The 17,354-nt window shown below is 40.1% G+C and overlaps 3 protein-coding genes across 5 annotated transcripts; 2 read left to right on the forward strand and 1 right to left on the reverse strand.

The window, feature by feature from the left end:
* Window positions 1-498: 498 nt before the first annotated feature.
* LOC137955663 (protein neprosin-like) lies at window positions 499-2,706 on the reverse strand. Of its 2 annotated transcripts, none has more exons than XM_068802707.1 (7): window positions 2,636-2,706; window positions 2,466-2,552; window positions 1,827-2,024; window positions 1,527-1,688; window positions 1,270-1,323; window positions 1,002-1,148; window positions 499-906 (listed from the first exon to the last, which is right to left on the reverse strand). In XM_068802707.1, the coding sequence occupies exons 1-7, from the start codon at window positions 2,684-2,686 to the stop codon at window positions 547-549; spliced, it is 1,059 nt and encodes a 352-aa protein (XP_068658808.1). In that variant the 5' UTR covers window positions 2,687-2,706; the 3' UTR covers window positions 499-546. The 2 variants fall into 2 exon arrangements, with proteins under 2 accessions (XP_068658808.1, XP_068658807.1); XM_068802706.1 differs by having other exon boundaries at window positions 1,827-2,030.
* A 2,549-nt stretch (window positions 2,707-5,255) lies between these two features.
* On the forward strand, window positions 5,256-6,466 carry LOC137955664 (protein EXORDIUM-like 2). The gene has a single exon (XM_068802709.1). The coding sequence runs from the start codon at window positions 5,256-5,258 to the stop codon at window positions 6,222-6,224; it is 969 nt and encodes a 322-aa protein (XP_068658810.1). The 3' UTR covers window positions 6,225-6,466.
* Window positions 6,467-7,603: 1,137 nt separating this feature from the next.
* On the forward strand, window positions 7,604-8,840 carry LOC137957333 (uncharacterized). 2 transcript variants are annotated; one of them, XM_068805088.1, is made up of 5 exons: window positions 7,604-7,790; window positions 7,920-7,971; window positions 8,095-8,162; window positions 8,267-8,485; window positions 8,571-8,840. In XM_068805088.1, exons 1-5 carry the CDS (start codon window positions 7,644-7,646, stop codon window positions 8,625-8,627), a joined length of 543 nt encoding a protein of 180 aa, XP_068661189.1. In that variant the 5' UTR covers window positions 7,604-7,643; the 3' UTR covers window positions 8,628-8,840. The 2 variants fall into 2 exon arrangements, with proteins under 2 accessions (XP_068661189.1, XP_068661188.1); XM_068805087.1 differs by having other exon boundaries at window positions 8,267-8,840.
* Window positions 8,841-17,354: the final 8,514 nt, after the last annotated feature.

Raw genomic sequence — 17,354 nt, forward strand, 5'->3', positions numbered from 1 at the left:
TAAGTACGATTTAAGCTAAATTGGTTTGTTGCAAATAAAAAAGATCTCTTTGTGACGTCTAGCACTATAGAGGCATTTGAGATTTGTGATTCTAATATATCTAGACCTTATCAATGATAGAGATCAAAATGATCTGGTAAAGAAAAATTGACATTGTTTCAACTTCTACCTCTACAGTCATGTACATGTGTAATTCTACATTCATGTAAATCATTTTAGCATTTTGTAACTATAAATACATGTATCAATAAAAGAATAATTTTTCAATGAGTTACACGTGTAAATGACTGTAGAGGTAGAAGTTAAGACAATTTCAACTTCTCTTAACCTTATCATCTTGATCTCTATCACTCAATGCAAGGAAAATACTTGAGATGATCCAACTAATATTGAGTGAAAATATTTATGAGTGCAGACAGAGAGCTTCAGTAGATATAGAGCTCTATTTAAGGATCGACCAAAAAGATCTTTTAAAAAAAATCAAGCTTGTGCCACAGCAATGTAAATTTGCTCGTTCGTTACTAATTGAAGATAACAGAATCAGGACTAGCAACGACCACCTGGTCCCCCGAAATAGATGTACCTACGCCAATTGGGGTCTGTATTAACTCCATTGTCCGTTAAGCTGTAGCAGTTCCTGTCAACGAATGTATCGGTGTCCCTTGGTCCATCAAGGTACTGGTTATTGCCATTAACGACTTGTATTTTCTTGATGAAGCATGCCTGCTGCCATCCTTCTTTAGAATAGGCGCCGCTTCCCATGGGAGGGAAATTTTTCCCCTCTGAACTGTAAACCTCACCTCCCCAGCCAACCTTTTCAGCCTTCTCGTTCAAGTGATTGAAGATCTGTTGTGGCCAGAAACCAATTACCCTGTCGTTTACATACAGCCACCAATCCAGTTTCTCCTGCATCAAACATCATTTTTTTTTTTTATTTCACTCATCAAAGATCGTTCTTTCTATTAATGTGATAACTATTCACTTATAAAAAAACACCGTACCTTGACAATTTTAATTCTCATGAAGTACTGATCTCCACCGGGACTGGACATCTGACCAAACGTTCCACCTAAAGGAGTCCTGGGATGAACTGTGACAAAACCTGGACACAGTGTATTGAAGCAGCCTGTTTTGTCATAACGATCCACCTTTTAACAGAAAGAAGAAACAAACAGAGAAAGATCAGGAAATGCTGAAGAAGTATATTAACACGATATTGATGAAAAGCACCGAAGGAATAAGAATGATAAGTAAGAAAGTGTTGCTTACAGTCCAATATATGAACAATCGAGGTTCTGGGTTTCCAAATAATTCGGCATTTACCTGGGATAGTAGTTCGTGAATTCAGATCAGTATATAAAGTATGCGAAATTAGGAAGAATCAAGAAACCCACAGAAAGAAAATTGACCCAATACAATTCAGCCTTTATATCTCAAATTTTAAGTCGCAATACGATACCGAAACGATCACCCGTAATTTTCACAGAATTCATATTTTTTTAGGGATATATTTTCTTGGAACATACCATCCATCCTCCTTCAATGACATTGAGCTGATTATCAGAGCCACTGTAAAGCCAGACCTGCGCGCTGCTAGACTTGTCGTTGCCCTTGACATATGGTGTCCATAAGTTTATATGGGCGTATGTTCCGTAGTAGTCACCATTTCTGGTGTCTATCTTCGCCCACTGTCAAGAACAGAAAACAAGAGAAAACTACTTTAACGAAAAAAGCTATAAAGTTTCAGACCATTTTTCGTTTTTTTCTCTTCGGTTGAAGCGATGAATCCTAGAGGACTTTGCCGTGTTAGAAAACCTTTTACTTACACGAGACAGGTCAGGGGACTGAAGAGATGGACGAAAAGGAGACTTTGCTCCGTATTTCTTCCCGAAGGCAGAGAGAGAACGAGCTCTGAGCAGATCCTGCATTTGCACCCTCCGAATAGGAACAGTTCCATCGGGGCAGCCTCCATCAGGCAGTTCAAATATGGCTGTTGTTGCATTGGAAGAAACCAAGGGTCTAGGCTGCATCTGAACCATCACTTAGTAAATTGCAAGTCAAATAATTTTTTTAATTAACAATGGCCCAATGTTCAAAAAGTTTTCTTTTTCTCTCAATTTTCTCGTCTTCCTTCGTCCGAATCTTGATTTTTACAGTGTCTCTTGAAGTGGATTCACAGTTTTTCATTTAATATCTATGGCTATGCTGAATCAATATTGACCATTATTAATAGGGTGGTTTGACAATCAATTTTAATTTCATCAATTCATCAATAAAGGAATCTTCATATAGTATCATGACAGAAATCTCAAAAACAAATAAGACTGGTATTAAAGTCGGTGTCATTTCCAATCAGAAAAATAAGGTGAATGAGACGTATTCATATCAGAAGACTTAATCCCTGGGTAAGCACATATAGTAGTAAATTTTCAGGAAGTAAAGAGTCATGGACGAATAAAAAAAACCGGAATCGTGTAGTTCTTCAGCAAAGGATGATCAAAAGCCGGCTGCTGGTATATGTCCACGCAATCAAAGATGTCTCCGTTTGGAGTCTGTTTCAGGAAGGAGAATGGCTCTCTCAGTAGAAGTTAAACCGAATCGAGTCTATTATTCTGATGCTTCGAATGAAGGTTACCTGAATGGTTTTAACGGCGGGCTTGTTGAGGGTCCTGAGGCGTCTCTTCATTTCCAAAAACTCCTCCGTAGACAGAGACCCTGCACCGCCCAGCAACATGCAGAACGCCATACAAACCAGCATCAGTGTTTGCAAGGCCATGAGATCCAACAAACAGAGGACTCAGCAAAGAATGGAGAGGGAGAAAGGTTCGACTGGAACTCAGTAATGGATGGTAACTTTATTCAGGCACGAAGCTATGTTAGGCGATTTCTTAACAGTTATTCGCAGTTCACCGTGAGCTGTTTCGTTATAAAGTAACGTAACGTTTGTGGGAATCCATTTTTGAATCACTGAAACACTGTAACTGTAATATACAGATGGTATGGTATTTAACACTGTCACTCTTGAATGTCCGCTTCTTTTCGAATTTCTATGAAAGGAAATGTCAGGGTAATTTGGTTGTCACGATGAAGCATCTCATCATATTTTTTGGGGAATTTTACTAAATTACCCTTTTTAGCAAATATTAAAAAAATCTAAATTTATTATAAAAAATATTTAACTTTGACAAATCAACTTCACGTATATATATGGGTCCAACTCTACACATCAGCATTGATTCATCACATGCCACATCATTGAAATTGCCAGTCATTAGCCATGTGTACGACATTGTCTAGGTAATCAAATGTGTACTGATAAATAAGTGTTTTGAAAACTAACATAATTTTTTTTGTGATATATTTTTAAAATTAATAAATATCTTGAATCGATAATGAAAGGTGTTAATTACATTAGAAAAAAGTTTTTATATAATTAATATAATTTTTTTATTTTTATTACAATAAATAGAAGGTAATGAAATGCATACTGATAAATAAGATTTTTAAAAACCGAAATATCTTTTTTAGAAAAATATTTTAAATCAATAACGTAAGGTATTAATTACATTAGAAATTTTTAAATAATTAATAAAAAAGATTATATTTTTATTATAAGATTTTAAAAATAAAAAATAATATTTTTTAAATTACAAAAGAAATTGAATCAATAATAAAAGAAAAATAAAAAAAACATCTAATGATGTGGCATATGATAGGACAGTAGTTCATTCATTTGCTGGCATGAGGACATAGCACCACATAAACGCTCAAAATTGACGTGTCAAGTTGGACTGTACACATGTGTAGTTGATCGGTTAAAATTGGGTATTTTTTATATAATAAAATTAAAATTTATTTATTTTTATTAATATTTATTAAAATAGGTAATTTAATAAAAAATATTATTTTTTATTTTTTATATTTACAGATAAGGTTAAACTACACGGTCCTCAAGTCTTATAAACCTCATGATTATTTATAAACTGTTCGGATATCTAAAGCATCACACAGCAAACTCACAACCGAACTACTTTGACTTGACATTGTTCTAATCTCCTTCAACTCTAACAGAAGAGATCCCAACCTATGGATTGAACTTGAGCCAACAATTTGTTGAGTTTTCAAATCACGTTCCGTTCCTCTTGAATTATGAGAAAAGAGAGCGAGACCAGTACTAAGCAAGAACATTAACTCACAATCTAAATTATTTAGAGCATTTCGTCATATGAAGGAGATTGAGATCAAATCATATCAGAATTGCAAAATAATTGCCTGAGCAGCTAGCGTCGGCAACTGGAACACGTCTACGTCTCCCTGGGTTGGTGCTGGGTCACCCTAGCTACCTGGTCAATCCGTCGGATTCCGTCTGCCCATTATTGGCGAGGGACCGTGTCGAAGAGGCAATGACAGTGGAACCTCGATCCAGCAAGTTGAACATGAGAATAAGCTCTTTTTTTTTTTTTTTCCGATTACTTGATCCCAGCAAATTCGAGTGAGATTTCCATATCCTTATTAAAGAAAAAAACAACTGGTCGTTGAAAGGAGGTTCTGTAATCTGCGATTCCTTACGGCAACTAATGTGATCATAATTTGCCGACTCTTGTATCTCGGATTCATACCAACCAATGGCTATGTTCAGAGCACAGGAATCTGCTCGGAATGAACAAATATAATAAGAGATTATTCTAAGAAAAACAACAACCGTGAAGCTAACCCTTATCCGAAGCATTAATCAGATGGAGCCCATGAGGAAGGAGACGTCGGTGTCAATGACAAATCCTTGAGCATGCACACGCTCAAGGAGAGGTTGGTTTCCGTCATTCTCAATACAGTGGTGCGTACTGTGATGTCTGACTGCTTCTCTGGAAGTTTTATGGTTTAAAGCTCTCCGCCCCTTGCTCAAAAGGCTTCCATTCATATGAAAAACGATCCTGATTCTATCCCAGTCTCATACTGAGACGCGGCTCGGGACAACCCCACTCAATTCATCTCATATAACTCGATAGCGAAGTGAACGAATTCAATACCAGTGTAGCAACCTCACCCAACAGTGTCTCCAATCATTGATATACATGAGATTACCTTCGATTCCTTCAAGCTAGAGATAACATCTCACATCGCACGGTTCAGGATTCATGACTTCTGCAACCACACGTTCATGGGAAGCCACCACCAACTACAGTCTATAAATGAGACCCCTTCTGCACCTTCCACACCATGCTCGGCCTGCCTTTTCTCTCTGAACAAGCAGGAGCATGAAAATGGTGGCAAAGCTACTGAAAACCATTCTTTCTTTCCCTGCCCTCGTTGTCATTTTCGTTTGCTTGGGGACGAGGGGGATCCTTTGTATCAATGGAGAAAACCCAGCTTCCTTGGTTCCAAGCACGACCAAGCTCGAGTACCACCACGGTCCTCTCTTGACTGGACCAAGCAGCATTAATGTCTACCTCCTGTGGTACGGTTCCTTCCCTCTGCCTAACAAGCTCACCATCTCAGACTTCTTCGCGTCCTTCCAACCCTCGCCCCTCCGAGGACCCACCGTGTCCTCGTGGTGGCGGACTGCCGGAGCTTACAAAGACGCTCGACGGACGCCCGTTTCTAGCACAGTGAAACTCGCCGGGCAAATATCCGACGCCAGGGGCATGCTGGGGAAAAATCTCAAACGAGCGGACTTAACAACGCTTGTGAAAAACGCGATATTAAACCGGGTGTTTCCGCTCGACCCCAACGGAGTCTACCTCGTATTAACAGCCTCCGACGTCGCGGTGGAGCGCTTCTGCATGGGATCCTGCGGGTTCCACGACACGCTCGCTATCTCGGCGACGCGCAGAGTGGTTTTCGCGCACGTGGGCGATTCGGCAAAGCAGTGCCCGGGGCTTTGCGCGTGGCCCTACGCAGTCCCGGCGTACGGCCCGCCGGGGTCGCCGCTGGTGGCTCCTAACGGGGTGGGCGTGGACGGGATGGTGATTAACATAGCGACGATTCTGGCAGGGTCGACCACCAACCCCTTCAAGAACGGGTACTTTCAGGGTGACGAGTTGGCGCCTCTGGAGGCCGTGACGGCCTGCCCGGGGATCTTCGGAGCTGATGCATATCCGGGGTACCCCGGGAAGCTGATGACGGAGCAGGGAAGCAGGGCGAGCTTCAACGCGTTCGGGGCGCATGGTCGGCGGTTCCTACTTCCGGCGATGTGGGACCCGGTGAGTCTGACTTGCAAGGTTTAAGTGCTAATGAAAGGTGATTAGGAAATGTAATAAGCTTGTTACTGAAAGTCTGTAACTGCTGATGATATATTTTACGTGTGAAAAATTATATAAAGAAGCAGGTTTGCTGTTTATGTGAAGACGATTTGGAATGGAATTGAGCTTCATGATACCCTCCTTGATATGAACTCAAGTGTGCTTTGACCGGAGCAGCAAACGAATATCCTCTCTGTTCTTCTACTTCTATTTATTCATCAGTAAGAAATCCATCACTTTTCAAAAGATTGTAGTTGATTTTATTTCCAAATTACTTGCTAAATAACCCCTTTCATGAAAAAATTTAAAAGAACAGCTGAGTCGTGGAAGTTCAAACCAAAATTACCCCTGTTTTTTTCTTTGATAAAACAACCATTTCGCAACATAATTCGCTAGTGTTGTAAAAATCAAGATTTGGGTGAAGGAAAGACGAGAAAATTGAAAGAAAAAAAAATGAAGGAGAAAGGAAATTCGACTGGAGGCAAATCTGGCTTGAGAGGAAGCTCTTTGATCTTCTCTACGTCAGTGAAGGAACTAGGGCTGCGTCGGAGAAAAAGATACGACCCGATAAAATTTTCCTTCTCGTTCCGTGCTCCAGACAAGGCCTTAACGGAGATGACAAATATTTCTCCGGTCAAAACTTACCGAGTTTCAGATAAGCAGACGAGTAAGACTGGTCTCAAGAAACTACGATAGCGTCACTGTTTCCCGGTTCAGCAGGCACTTCAGGCGGCGGCTCCTCCCTACTTGAATGCAACTAATCTCTTAATCATATCCAGCTGAGAATGCAACGAATTCAAGAGCGCAGAAATGATTTCGATTATTACCAGATTCAAACAGGTAAATCATAACTGGATGATGGAATTATGCTAATCGTTTGACTCAACCTTTTTAATCATTCCTCAGATATGGAAAATCAATTTTCTTTGATGCGATTACGGATGAGGAACTTGGGCAGTCTGGAATCCATTCTTGACAAAAATGGATTTTCTTAACGACGTTACGGAAAATAGAACAAGGCCATGCAGTTTACCGTTCTTCTGCAATTTCTATATTTTGAAGTTTTTTCGCGCTTGCGTCGCGATTCGTACAAAATGGACGCCATTCCCAGAACGACAGTGGTTACTGTTTTGCATAAAAAACTGAACCGAATTGTTAGCTCCGAAACTCTCTCCATGACTGAACGTGTCGAAGGTAACGGTAACCTCTCCGTCTCCCACCTTTTTAGCCCAACCAAATTCACGCACTTTCAAATCTCCCCGGACTTCTCTCTTCAAAAGTTCAAACCCAACCGCTCCAAAACAGAGAGTAACTAAATAAGAAAAAACGAGTTCCTTTTCACTGACACCCCCCGTGTCCTTTTATCATCTTCTCTTCAACTTCTGGTCCATCAAGAACACGGAGATGGAAGCGAAAGTGGGAGGAGGAGCGGACGTGAGATCGCAGTTAGTGGCGGAAACCTGCTCTGTACCTTCTAAATTTGCTCCTTGTGATCACCTTCGGCGATACCCGTTCAAACAACCTTTCGTGGACTGGTACCTTGTTCTTCGAGTACGTTTCCGCAGATTCAATCATGAACCATTTGAAATTCAGGATCTCTTGAATTCGATTCTCATTTTTAGCATTGGTTCTGGGTTGAATGAAAAACATTTAGGTGGGTTATTTGTTTTGCCTGAATAGGTTGATGAAAAAGCAGAATTGAACACCATTCGGAAGCAATATCTGCAATTGGGTATGGGAATAGAATGCTGAATTGATTCATTTCCTTTTGTAGAATTAAAATCTCTTCTGTGACTATTTTTTTTTTTTTTTTTCTGCTTATTGTGGCGTGTGTGGTGGGTGTACGTGTTTGTAGCATTGCAGCTTCATCCAGATAAGAATAAGCACCCAAAGGCGGGGATTGCATTCAGGCTACTTTCCGAGGTGGGTCTTCTCCACTTTTAAAAATCTGCCCAAGATTCAAGCAGAATCTGTAAACCTACCGCTTCGAGTGAAATTAATCGAGGCAATGCTTCTTTTCTCTTCAGGCTTATGATGTTTTATCCAGTGAATCAAAAAGAAAAACCTTCAACATGGAGAGATTTAACAGGAAATGCAAGGAATGCCATAGGAAATCATCGTGCGCAAGCAAATCGACGTATGCTGAAAATTTGAAAGCTCCCAGTTTTGCAAAACAAACAAGAGGAACGAATACAGTTACAGAAGCCCGAAGAGAAGCCAGAGAGAGGTTCATGGAAGAATCCAAGGTGATAAGGAATTGTGTGAGAGTCCGCAGTTCATTTGGGAAAGAAAATCCAGTTTTTGATCCGTCTGATCCTCGCTTGTTCCCAGGTTATCCTCATTGCAGGAATCAAATTCATGAGAGACCGACGGGTTTATGGTACTTGAACAGGGGTAGCATCAGTGGTCCTCTGCTACAAGAGAAAAATGTAAATCTCCACTGTATGAAATTAGATCAAAACCAGTGATCCGATCCAAGGTCACCATTGTCAGGTTTTGAATGTAGCCTGCCTGTCGGATGTTGATTTATCTTATAGTAGAGGTACTTCACAGCCAATTGACAAAATTCGAGTCTCCCGGGTATTATTATTAGCTTGTAAATTTAACGAAAAACTCTGTGGAATTAACAGATTCTCCTATCCTAATATGATTAAAGAATATTAATCTTGATTTACACTGCGCAAAGCAACCGGGTCACAAAGGAAATGGGAGTTTGCTCATGGCAACTCCTCTCGCCTCCTCAACTCTAAACTAACAGTTAATTGAGAAAATACGAAAGAGAAAAAACCCTTGGGAGAATAGACAGGAGAAACCGATTGCTCCATGGATAAGGAAATAAACGGGAGAGAAACGGGTGAGGAAGCAACGAATGAGAAATAAAAAAAGACTCGAAAGAATCGGATAACAGAGATATAGAGTAGGAATTGGGATGGGAGGGACCCAAAAATTGTTCGTGTATGGATTGGATGTTGAATAAAATTTACCACAACCTTACATCTGCTGATTTATTAAATCCAGATACTGAAAACAAACCATCAGAATGGGCAAACACATACCCACAAAACATAATACACAAATAGAGTATTTAAAACAGAATTTGAGGAGAAAGAACCTCCTTTAGCTGAGACATTTCTTGACTTCCTGCTTGGGGACGGTGACTGCATGTAGTGCTTCTTGATGTACTTCTCCCCCTCGGTGCCCTACCTCTTTTCTCTTCTCTATTTCTCAATCTGAATTTTTTTTTTGCCCCTTTCTGTTTTTCCTCGACTTACAGAATCTACATATTTCTACAATTAAAAAAAATAGGTTGGGCTCAAATGGGTTGGGCTCCTTAGTGGGCTAGGGTTGATCTTCAACACTTACCCTCAACACCAGCTCTCACTATTTGCACTGTGCCGAGCTGATAGCGAAACATTTCGAACTTGCCTGTACTCAAACTCTTTGTGAACAAGTCCGTAACTTGATCATCCGACTTGATTTGTCTCATCTCAATTTCTTCTTGCAAAACCTTTTATCTGATAAAATGATAGTGCACTTCAACATGCTTAGTTCTAGCATGAAAGACCGTATTCTCCGCCAAACGAATTGCCGACTGATTATCACAATACAAATAAAACTGGATAATCCACTGGTTGATGTAGATTATTCATCAGCTGTATCAACCATGTACTCTCTTGAGCTGCCAGTGTTGCTGCTTGATACTTAACTTCAGTGGTTGATAATGATACCGTCGGTTGTCTCTTGTTACACCAAAAAATTGTTCTAGAACCAAACTTAAACACATACCCAGTTGTTGATCTCCTGCATAATCAATATCACAGTAGCCAACTAACTTGCAGTATTCACCTTTCTTGTACAAAAAACCATAGCCAATTGTACTCTTCACATATCTCAAAATTCGTCAAACTGCTTTCGAATGAGGCTTCTTTGGATCTTGCAAGTACCGATTCATCACACTAACTGCATAAGAGATGTCAGGTCGAGTCAAGGTTAAGTAGATCAAACTACCTACTAATTGTCGATACATCGTCGCATCTTCCAAATCTTTTCCTTCATGTGCACACATTTTGGCATTTGGCTCCATCGGCGTCAAAATTTGCTTGCATTCAAGCATTCCGAACTTCTTCAACAGATCTTTGGCATATTTTTGTTGACAGAGAAAAATTCCTTCTTGTGTGCGATCAACCTCTAGACCAAGAAAGTGTTTGAGTTGGCCAAGTTCCTTCATCTGGAAATGAACTGATAAATTCTTCTTCGTCTGAAGAATTTCTACTTCATTATCACCAGTTAGGATCAAATCATCTACATATACTAGCACGATAGCTAGGTTACCTTCATTGGCTTTGACAAACAAGCTGGAATCTGCAGGTGTTATTGAATAACCACTTTGCGTTAAAAATTCAGCAATCTTATTATACCACGCCTTGGGTGCTTGTTCAATTCGTAGAGTGCTTTCCGCAGTTTGCACACATGTTTAGGATGCTCTTGGCTCTGAAAACCCATTGGTTGGATCAAGTAGATCTCTTGATCCAACCCTCCATGAAGAAAAATATTCTTCCCATTCATCTGCCACAAATTCCAGTCTTTGTTGGCTGCCAGTGCAAGTAGGACTCGTACTGTTGTAAGTTTCGCCACTGGACTGAACGTTTCATCATAGTCTAGTCCGTACTGTTGAGAGAAACCATGAGCTACCAATCGTGCCTTGTACCTCTTAATTGACCCATCTGGATGACGTTTGATCTTGTAAACCCACTTACACGATATGTGTTTCACATCTATTGGCTTTGGCACTAGATCCCAAGTTTGATTTTGCTCAAGTATATCAATCTCTTCTTTCATAGTTGTCCTCCACTTGGAACTCTGCGATGCTTCTTCAAATGTCTCAGGTTCTATCATATTTTCTTCTTTAACTATGGTTGCATTGGCGTATTTGGGATTTGGCTTTTGTGTTCTTGTTGACCTTCGGAGTTGAGGTTGTGGAGTTGATTCTTCCATTTCACTAGGCCGACCTTCTTCATTTGGTTGTTGGTACACGCCAATTTGCCAAGGGTTCTGAGTCACTCTTTGTTCGACATAATCGACGTTTAGATCTCCTGATTCACCTGAACTTGGTTGGAGTTGAACAACATGCTCCCCCATCTTTTGTTGTAGTTTGTCTCCAAATTCTCTTGAGTTTGACAACACCTCATTCTCTAAGGACCACCAAGAAGATGCTTCATCGAATAATACATCTCGTGAAGTGTAGCATCTTCCACTCATTGGATCGCAACATTTCCACCCCTTTCTCTAACTATCGTATCCCACAAAAATACATTTAATAGTTTTCTTGTCAAACTTGCTCCGTAAATTATCAGAAACAAATACACAACCAAATACTCAAAAGTAGCTAACTGTAGGCTTAATGTTCCACAGTTTCTCAAAGGGTGTAACAAATCCTAACCTTGGTTGAGGAAGTTTGTTGATCATAACGGTTGCAGTCCTCATTGCTTCAACTCAAAACCTTCCAGGTACATTATTTTCATGTAATATACTCTGACAAACTTCTGCAAGATGCCGATTATTTCTCACTGCTACACAATTTTGTTGTGGCGTGTTAGCACAAGTGTACTGATGACGTATTCGACATTCCCTTAGATATTGAGAGAAATTGCTTGAGTTATATTCTCCCCCGTTGTCTGTGCGCAAGCAACAGATCTTCTTTCCTACTTCTCCTTCAGCTGATTCTCTGAACTCTTTAAACTTTGAGAATGTGTCAGATTTTTCCTTCATAAAGAATACCCACACGTACCTTGAGAAGTCATCGATGAATGTCACCATGTACCGCAAACCACTAATTGATGGTTGCTTAACAGGCCCGAATACATCAGAGTGAACTAGCTCTAATGGTTCATTTGCTTTAAACTTTGACTCCATGTACAGTAATTGGTGTGCTTTACTATATTGGCATCCCGCACATACCGTGTCTGTTCCAACGTCTACATGAGGAAGCCCCTTAAGCATCAACTTCTTCACCATCACGCTCAGCTTGGAATAACTAACATGACTTAACCGCATGTGCCATAAATTTGTTGTCTCATTTTTCCTTGTCTTGTCTACATATGCAGACTCTGTTGACATTACGTAGACTGACTCCAATTGTCGCCTCTCCATTGTCGGTGTTTCTAAAATTCTGAGATCACGATACACCTTCACATCTCGGGGACCGAACAAAACATAGTGGCCTAATGATGTCAACTGAGCCACATATAACAATTTTTCTTCATTCCTGGGACATGATAAACATTTTGAAGTGGCACCTGGTTAGGATTATATCGAGGCGTAACTATAGTCTTACCAATGTGAGTTATCGGTAACCTTGAGTTGTCGACTATCACAACCACACGGCCTTGCTTATACTCAGACAGGTTTTGCAGTTTCTGTTTATCACCCGTCATATGATTTGAGCAGCTCGAATCTATAATCCAATAATTCTTGTAGTCAATCTATTCAGGTATTGTTACAGTGAGAGTTAATTTTTCTTCCCCTATAACAAATAGTGCTTCAACATCCCAACCATCTTCACTGTTCTCCTTAGAATTGTGAGTAGCAGTATTACCTTTAACATACTTTTTTCTTGGATCGAAAATCTTTCGCCATGTTGCCTATCTTCCTGTAGTTGTAGCACTTGCCATCGAACTTTCTATTATTGACACGATTCTTCGAAGCTCCCCCTAGATGAGAGCTTCCCTCTTCTTGGTGACTTTTTACCTTGTCACCATCCTTTTTAGATCTACTGCCAGTATACCGTTTTAAAGTACTTCTACTCTTGTTGGTGTAGAGCACTTCCTCCTCACCCTTCAGCGAGATTTTTCTCATTTGTTTAGCCAAAACTTCCTGATCGGCAAACAAATTTTCAAACTCAACAAGCGATGGTTGAGTCGGTCATCCCTGTACAGCGGCAACGAACCCTCGATATTTGGGTCTCAAACCATAGATAATTATTCTCTTTATCTTGGTTTCCCCAATAGGAGCTGTTGGGTCTAATTCTGAAATTTCGCGATATATCGATTTCATCTTGAAAAATACTGAGCAATAGTCAAGTCGCATTGCGCCATCGATAGCAGCTCATTCTCGAGAGGTTGCAATCTTATATCATTCTTCTTTGAAAAAAGTGAGCAAAGGTATCCCATGTTTCCTTCGGTGTTTTGGCATCTCGGATGTGCTCCAACATTTCTTCTTCAACTGTGGTCTTTAAAGTAAACATTGATTTGCCTACTTTAATTTTCCATTTTAGTAAGATGCCATTGGCATCTTCTGCCGCCGGTTGTGTAACTTCACTGCCACCAACAACCTCCCACAGGTCTTGACCTTGTAGGTAAGACTCAATACATGTTGCCCACTTGTTGTAGTTTTTGTTGTTGAGCTTTTTGATTCCTCCAACTACTTGAAGGTCACCCATCATGTTGGCAAGGTAGAACTTCTACTATACCGAACAAGCTTGACCAACAACCTTGCAGAGTACCAGACTACTTACAACTCAATATAACTTCACAAAAAAAAAAAATGATCCTTGACCGTCCTGCTCTGATACCAATTGTTGAATAAAATTTACCAATCACAACCTTACATCTACTGATTTATTAAATCCAAATACTGAAAACAAACCATCACAATGGGCAAACATATACCCACAAAACAGAATACACAAACAGTGTATTTTAAACAGAACTTGAGGAGAAAGAACCTCCTTTAGCGGAGACGTTTCTTGACTTCCTACTCGGTGACTGTGACTGTCAGCACACCGTTCTCTATGGCCACTTTGACTTGAACCACCTTCGCATTCTCCGGCAGTCGGAATTGTCTCAGGGACTCACCACGGCTTCTCTCCACGCAGTGCCTCTTGACGTACTTCTCCCCCTCGGTGCCCTACCTCTTTTCTCCTCTCTATTTCTCAATTTGATTTTTTTTTTTTTGCCCCTTTCTGTTTTTCCTCGACTTACAAAATCTACACACTTCTACGATTAAAAAAAAGGGTTGGGCTCCTTAATGGGCTAGGGTTGATCTTCAACATTGCATAATCTCAAATTTGAAATAGAGATTAGGTTGGAACACTACCTATAACACTACCTTCTATTATTCATTCGCTCATTCGGTCCTCCGGCTTCCACGAGCAGGCACACCCCTCTTCCGTTTCCCTCTATTTAGTTTTGTTAGCTATATCCTTTGAATCGTTGTTGATTTTCTCTTCAAATTAGCCTCCTTCTCTTTGTTGTGAATCTGTGTTCACCGTCGTTGCTCTTCGTCTCTACTGTGGGACTTCCATCTTCGATTTTCCCTTTTTGTTTTCATTTCTGCTGTGAGTTTCTTTGAATGGGAAAGATAAGCCAGCGTGCTTCCATTGAGTCTTGCTGGCCATTAAACGCTTCTGAAGTTCGGTTTCTATGAGTTTATTACATGCTAGTTCCAATGTTATTTGTTATATATTTATATATGTTATTCGTTTAATTTTACTATTGTTTATCAACAGTTTATTCGGTTGAACTAAAATATACACATAAGTGAATGATTTAATACACCAAAACTATGTCTTGGTATTTGAATTAGCACTTAAAAATCATATATTATGTTATTTATTTAAAATATTTACAATTAAGAACCCAAAAAGGTGACAATCTACTAGTTGATGTATCCATAAGTAGACACAAAGTCACAAACATACAATTCAATGATAACTACAACTTATAAAAAACACAATTAGAAATAGTCAAAATAAAGCATGCCCAGAAGAAACTATGTTGGAAAGGTAAAAGATTGCCCTCTACATGTGCATTTCTTTATCTCCATTATTACAACAAATTAACTAAAAAAATTAGGTCATGAGACATTAAAGCTTTATAAAAAACATAAAGAAAGACAAAAGAATGACAGGAAGGAAATCAAAATAGAGGATAAAAATTAGACCAAAACAGTAATAATTGAAGAAAATAGCAATAACCAAATAAGAAAAAAAAAACATTCTTGAACCTTACTTGAGCAAAGAAGAGATGAAGATTGGGGTGGGCATGGTCGGGGACAAGTTTTAACCCGATCCTTGTCCTCGAAAAAAACCCGAATGGGATTGGGAAACTAATTGATCATGAATTGAAAATTTTCAATCCAAGGCAAAAAAAAAAAAAAAATTAAAAAATTAGATGGGAAGCCTACATTCTAGATTGAAGTGGTCCACGAATGATACGTGTAGAGTAAAGACCGTCAGGCTCAGCCTGTAAATCTCTATCAGCGACTTGTTGGGTGCAGGTGTGTGGTTCTGGTTCTCCTCTCGATTGCTCACGCCATAGGCCGTCCTTAACGTAATTAGCACGATTCTTATCTCTCTTCTCCCCCTCTCTTTGGAAAGACGATGAAATTTCCGAAGAAAGATCCAGGCAAAAATAAACTAAAGCATTGAATGAAATTCCAACGAAAGGGACGCAGAGGCGTATCATTCACTTGCCGTGCGCTCTCCCTCAAATTCTCCTCACCGTTTTTTTATCTACTCCCCGCAGACGGAGCCGAGTAGTTGCCTCATCACAATCTTCTTTAAAGCCGTGCCTCCGCGCTCCTCTCTCCGTTTTCTCGCCCCCGCCTTCGGAAACGTCTCAACAAACGAGATGGTCCAGGCGTCTCTCGCCACTCGCGCGTGGTCGTGGTCATCTTCCTGCTGCGCGACTGCGACTGCGACGACAGCGACGCAGGCGACGGGGGCCGATGTGTCGCTTTTCCCAGTTTAAAACTAGGTCCTGTTCGACTGCTTGGTCCGGCAGCAGTCGAGCCATCTGAACTCAACCAAAGAAACCGGATAGTCAACGTGCTTGCTTTTGCTCGGCGAACAAAGTAGCGCACAGAGATCGCGAGAGTCAGTGTGCACTACGCAGTCCAAAGCAGAATTTCCTCGTCGTCTGTAACGTCATCCGATGCCGGGGTTAAATCCGTCTTTTCCTCTTCCGTGAGTGGTCCTGAGGAGCTTTTACGGAAGTATAATCGTAATTATTTTGAAAATAGTGGCGGTTTGACACGAGGATTTGCGTTCCGTATAACCAGGCCGAAAAGTGATCTCATGATTTGACAACTACTTTATTCACGAGAAGCTTTTCTCCTGCTTGTGTACGGTCAACAAAATAGCTCGCTCGTTTTATGGCGATATTTTACCTTTTTGAAGATGTTTATCTCGTTCTAATATTTCGTCTCTTCTGGCTATAAGTCATAAGAAGGGGGGGAGGGGGAATGAAGCGCAGTCAACTGCAAATGATGGGAACACGAGGACGGTATTTCCAGCGATTTCTATGGCTCATAAAGTGTTTTAGCGGGAGCGCGAGATCTCGCGAGGGAGAATTTCTTTCTTGTCACTACTATTCATGGCAAACCGGTTACATCAGAGGAGTTGCCAGTTGCGTACTAAAAGCTCGTAATCCTCAGGTGGGCCCCGTTTTCTTTTTTTCTGTCTTACGGTACAGTCACACTTCTCTGGTTCCCGTCAATTTATCGTCATCGATTTCTCGTAGCGTCACTAATCTGTATCTGCTTTCTCTTACAATTTTTTTTTTCATTATTATTATTTTTAATTCATAAAAATTCTATAAAAAAATTTCATTTATCTAGAAGAGCAGATCACTAGATTAAATTGTTGGTATGACAAAAAATAATAATATGTTAAATGATTAAATAGAGAAAAATAACTAATTAAAGTGTCAAACAAATCAAATAAATATTTTATAATAAAATAAATAATTATTTTTATATTTTTATCTGTTATTTTAATCAACTAAAATTGTTCATTAGCGGATAATTTTATTTTTCATTTGACCGAAAAAGACTGCGTGAGACATTGACGCCATGTTTTTAGGACGAGAAACTGAGACGTTCTCGCCGAGTCCCGACAGCGCGATCGATGTAGTGGACGTTAGAAGAATATTCATTGGATTTGAGTCCAAGCTTCGAATCCGCTGAAACCCAAACCCCTCATCGACTTATCCAGTATGATAAGTAGGATTGGTTATCAATGAAGTCATTGCACTTATCAGTGATAGGTCGGTGCAAAAGAGAAGACCCCTGCAAAACGCATCGAAGAAAGCGAGACGAAGTCTCTCATTTCTTTTT

This window comes from Aristolochia californica, unplaced genomic scaffold (assembly GCF_029961685.1).
Source record: "Aristolochia californica isolate CCGP_79_NKW_82.1479 unplaced genomic scaffold, dmAriCali1.0.hap1 SCAF_2, whole genome shotgun sequence".
Taxonomy (NCBI): domain Eukaryota; kingdom Viridiplantae; phylum Streptophyta; class Magnoliopsida; order Piperales; family Aristolochiaceae; genus Aristolochia; species Aristolochia californica.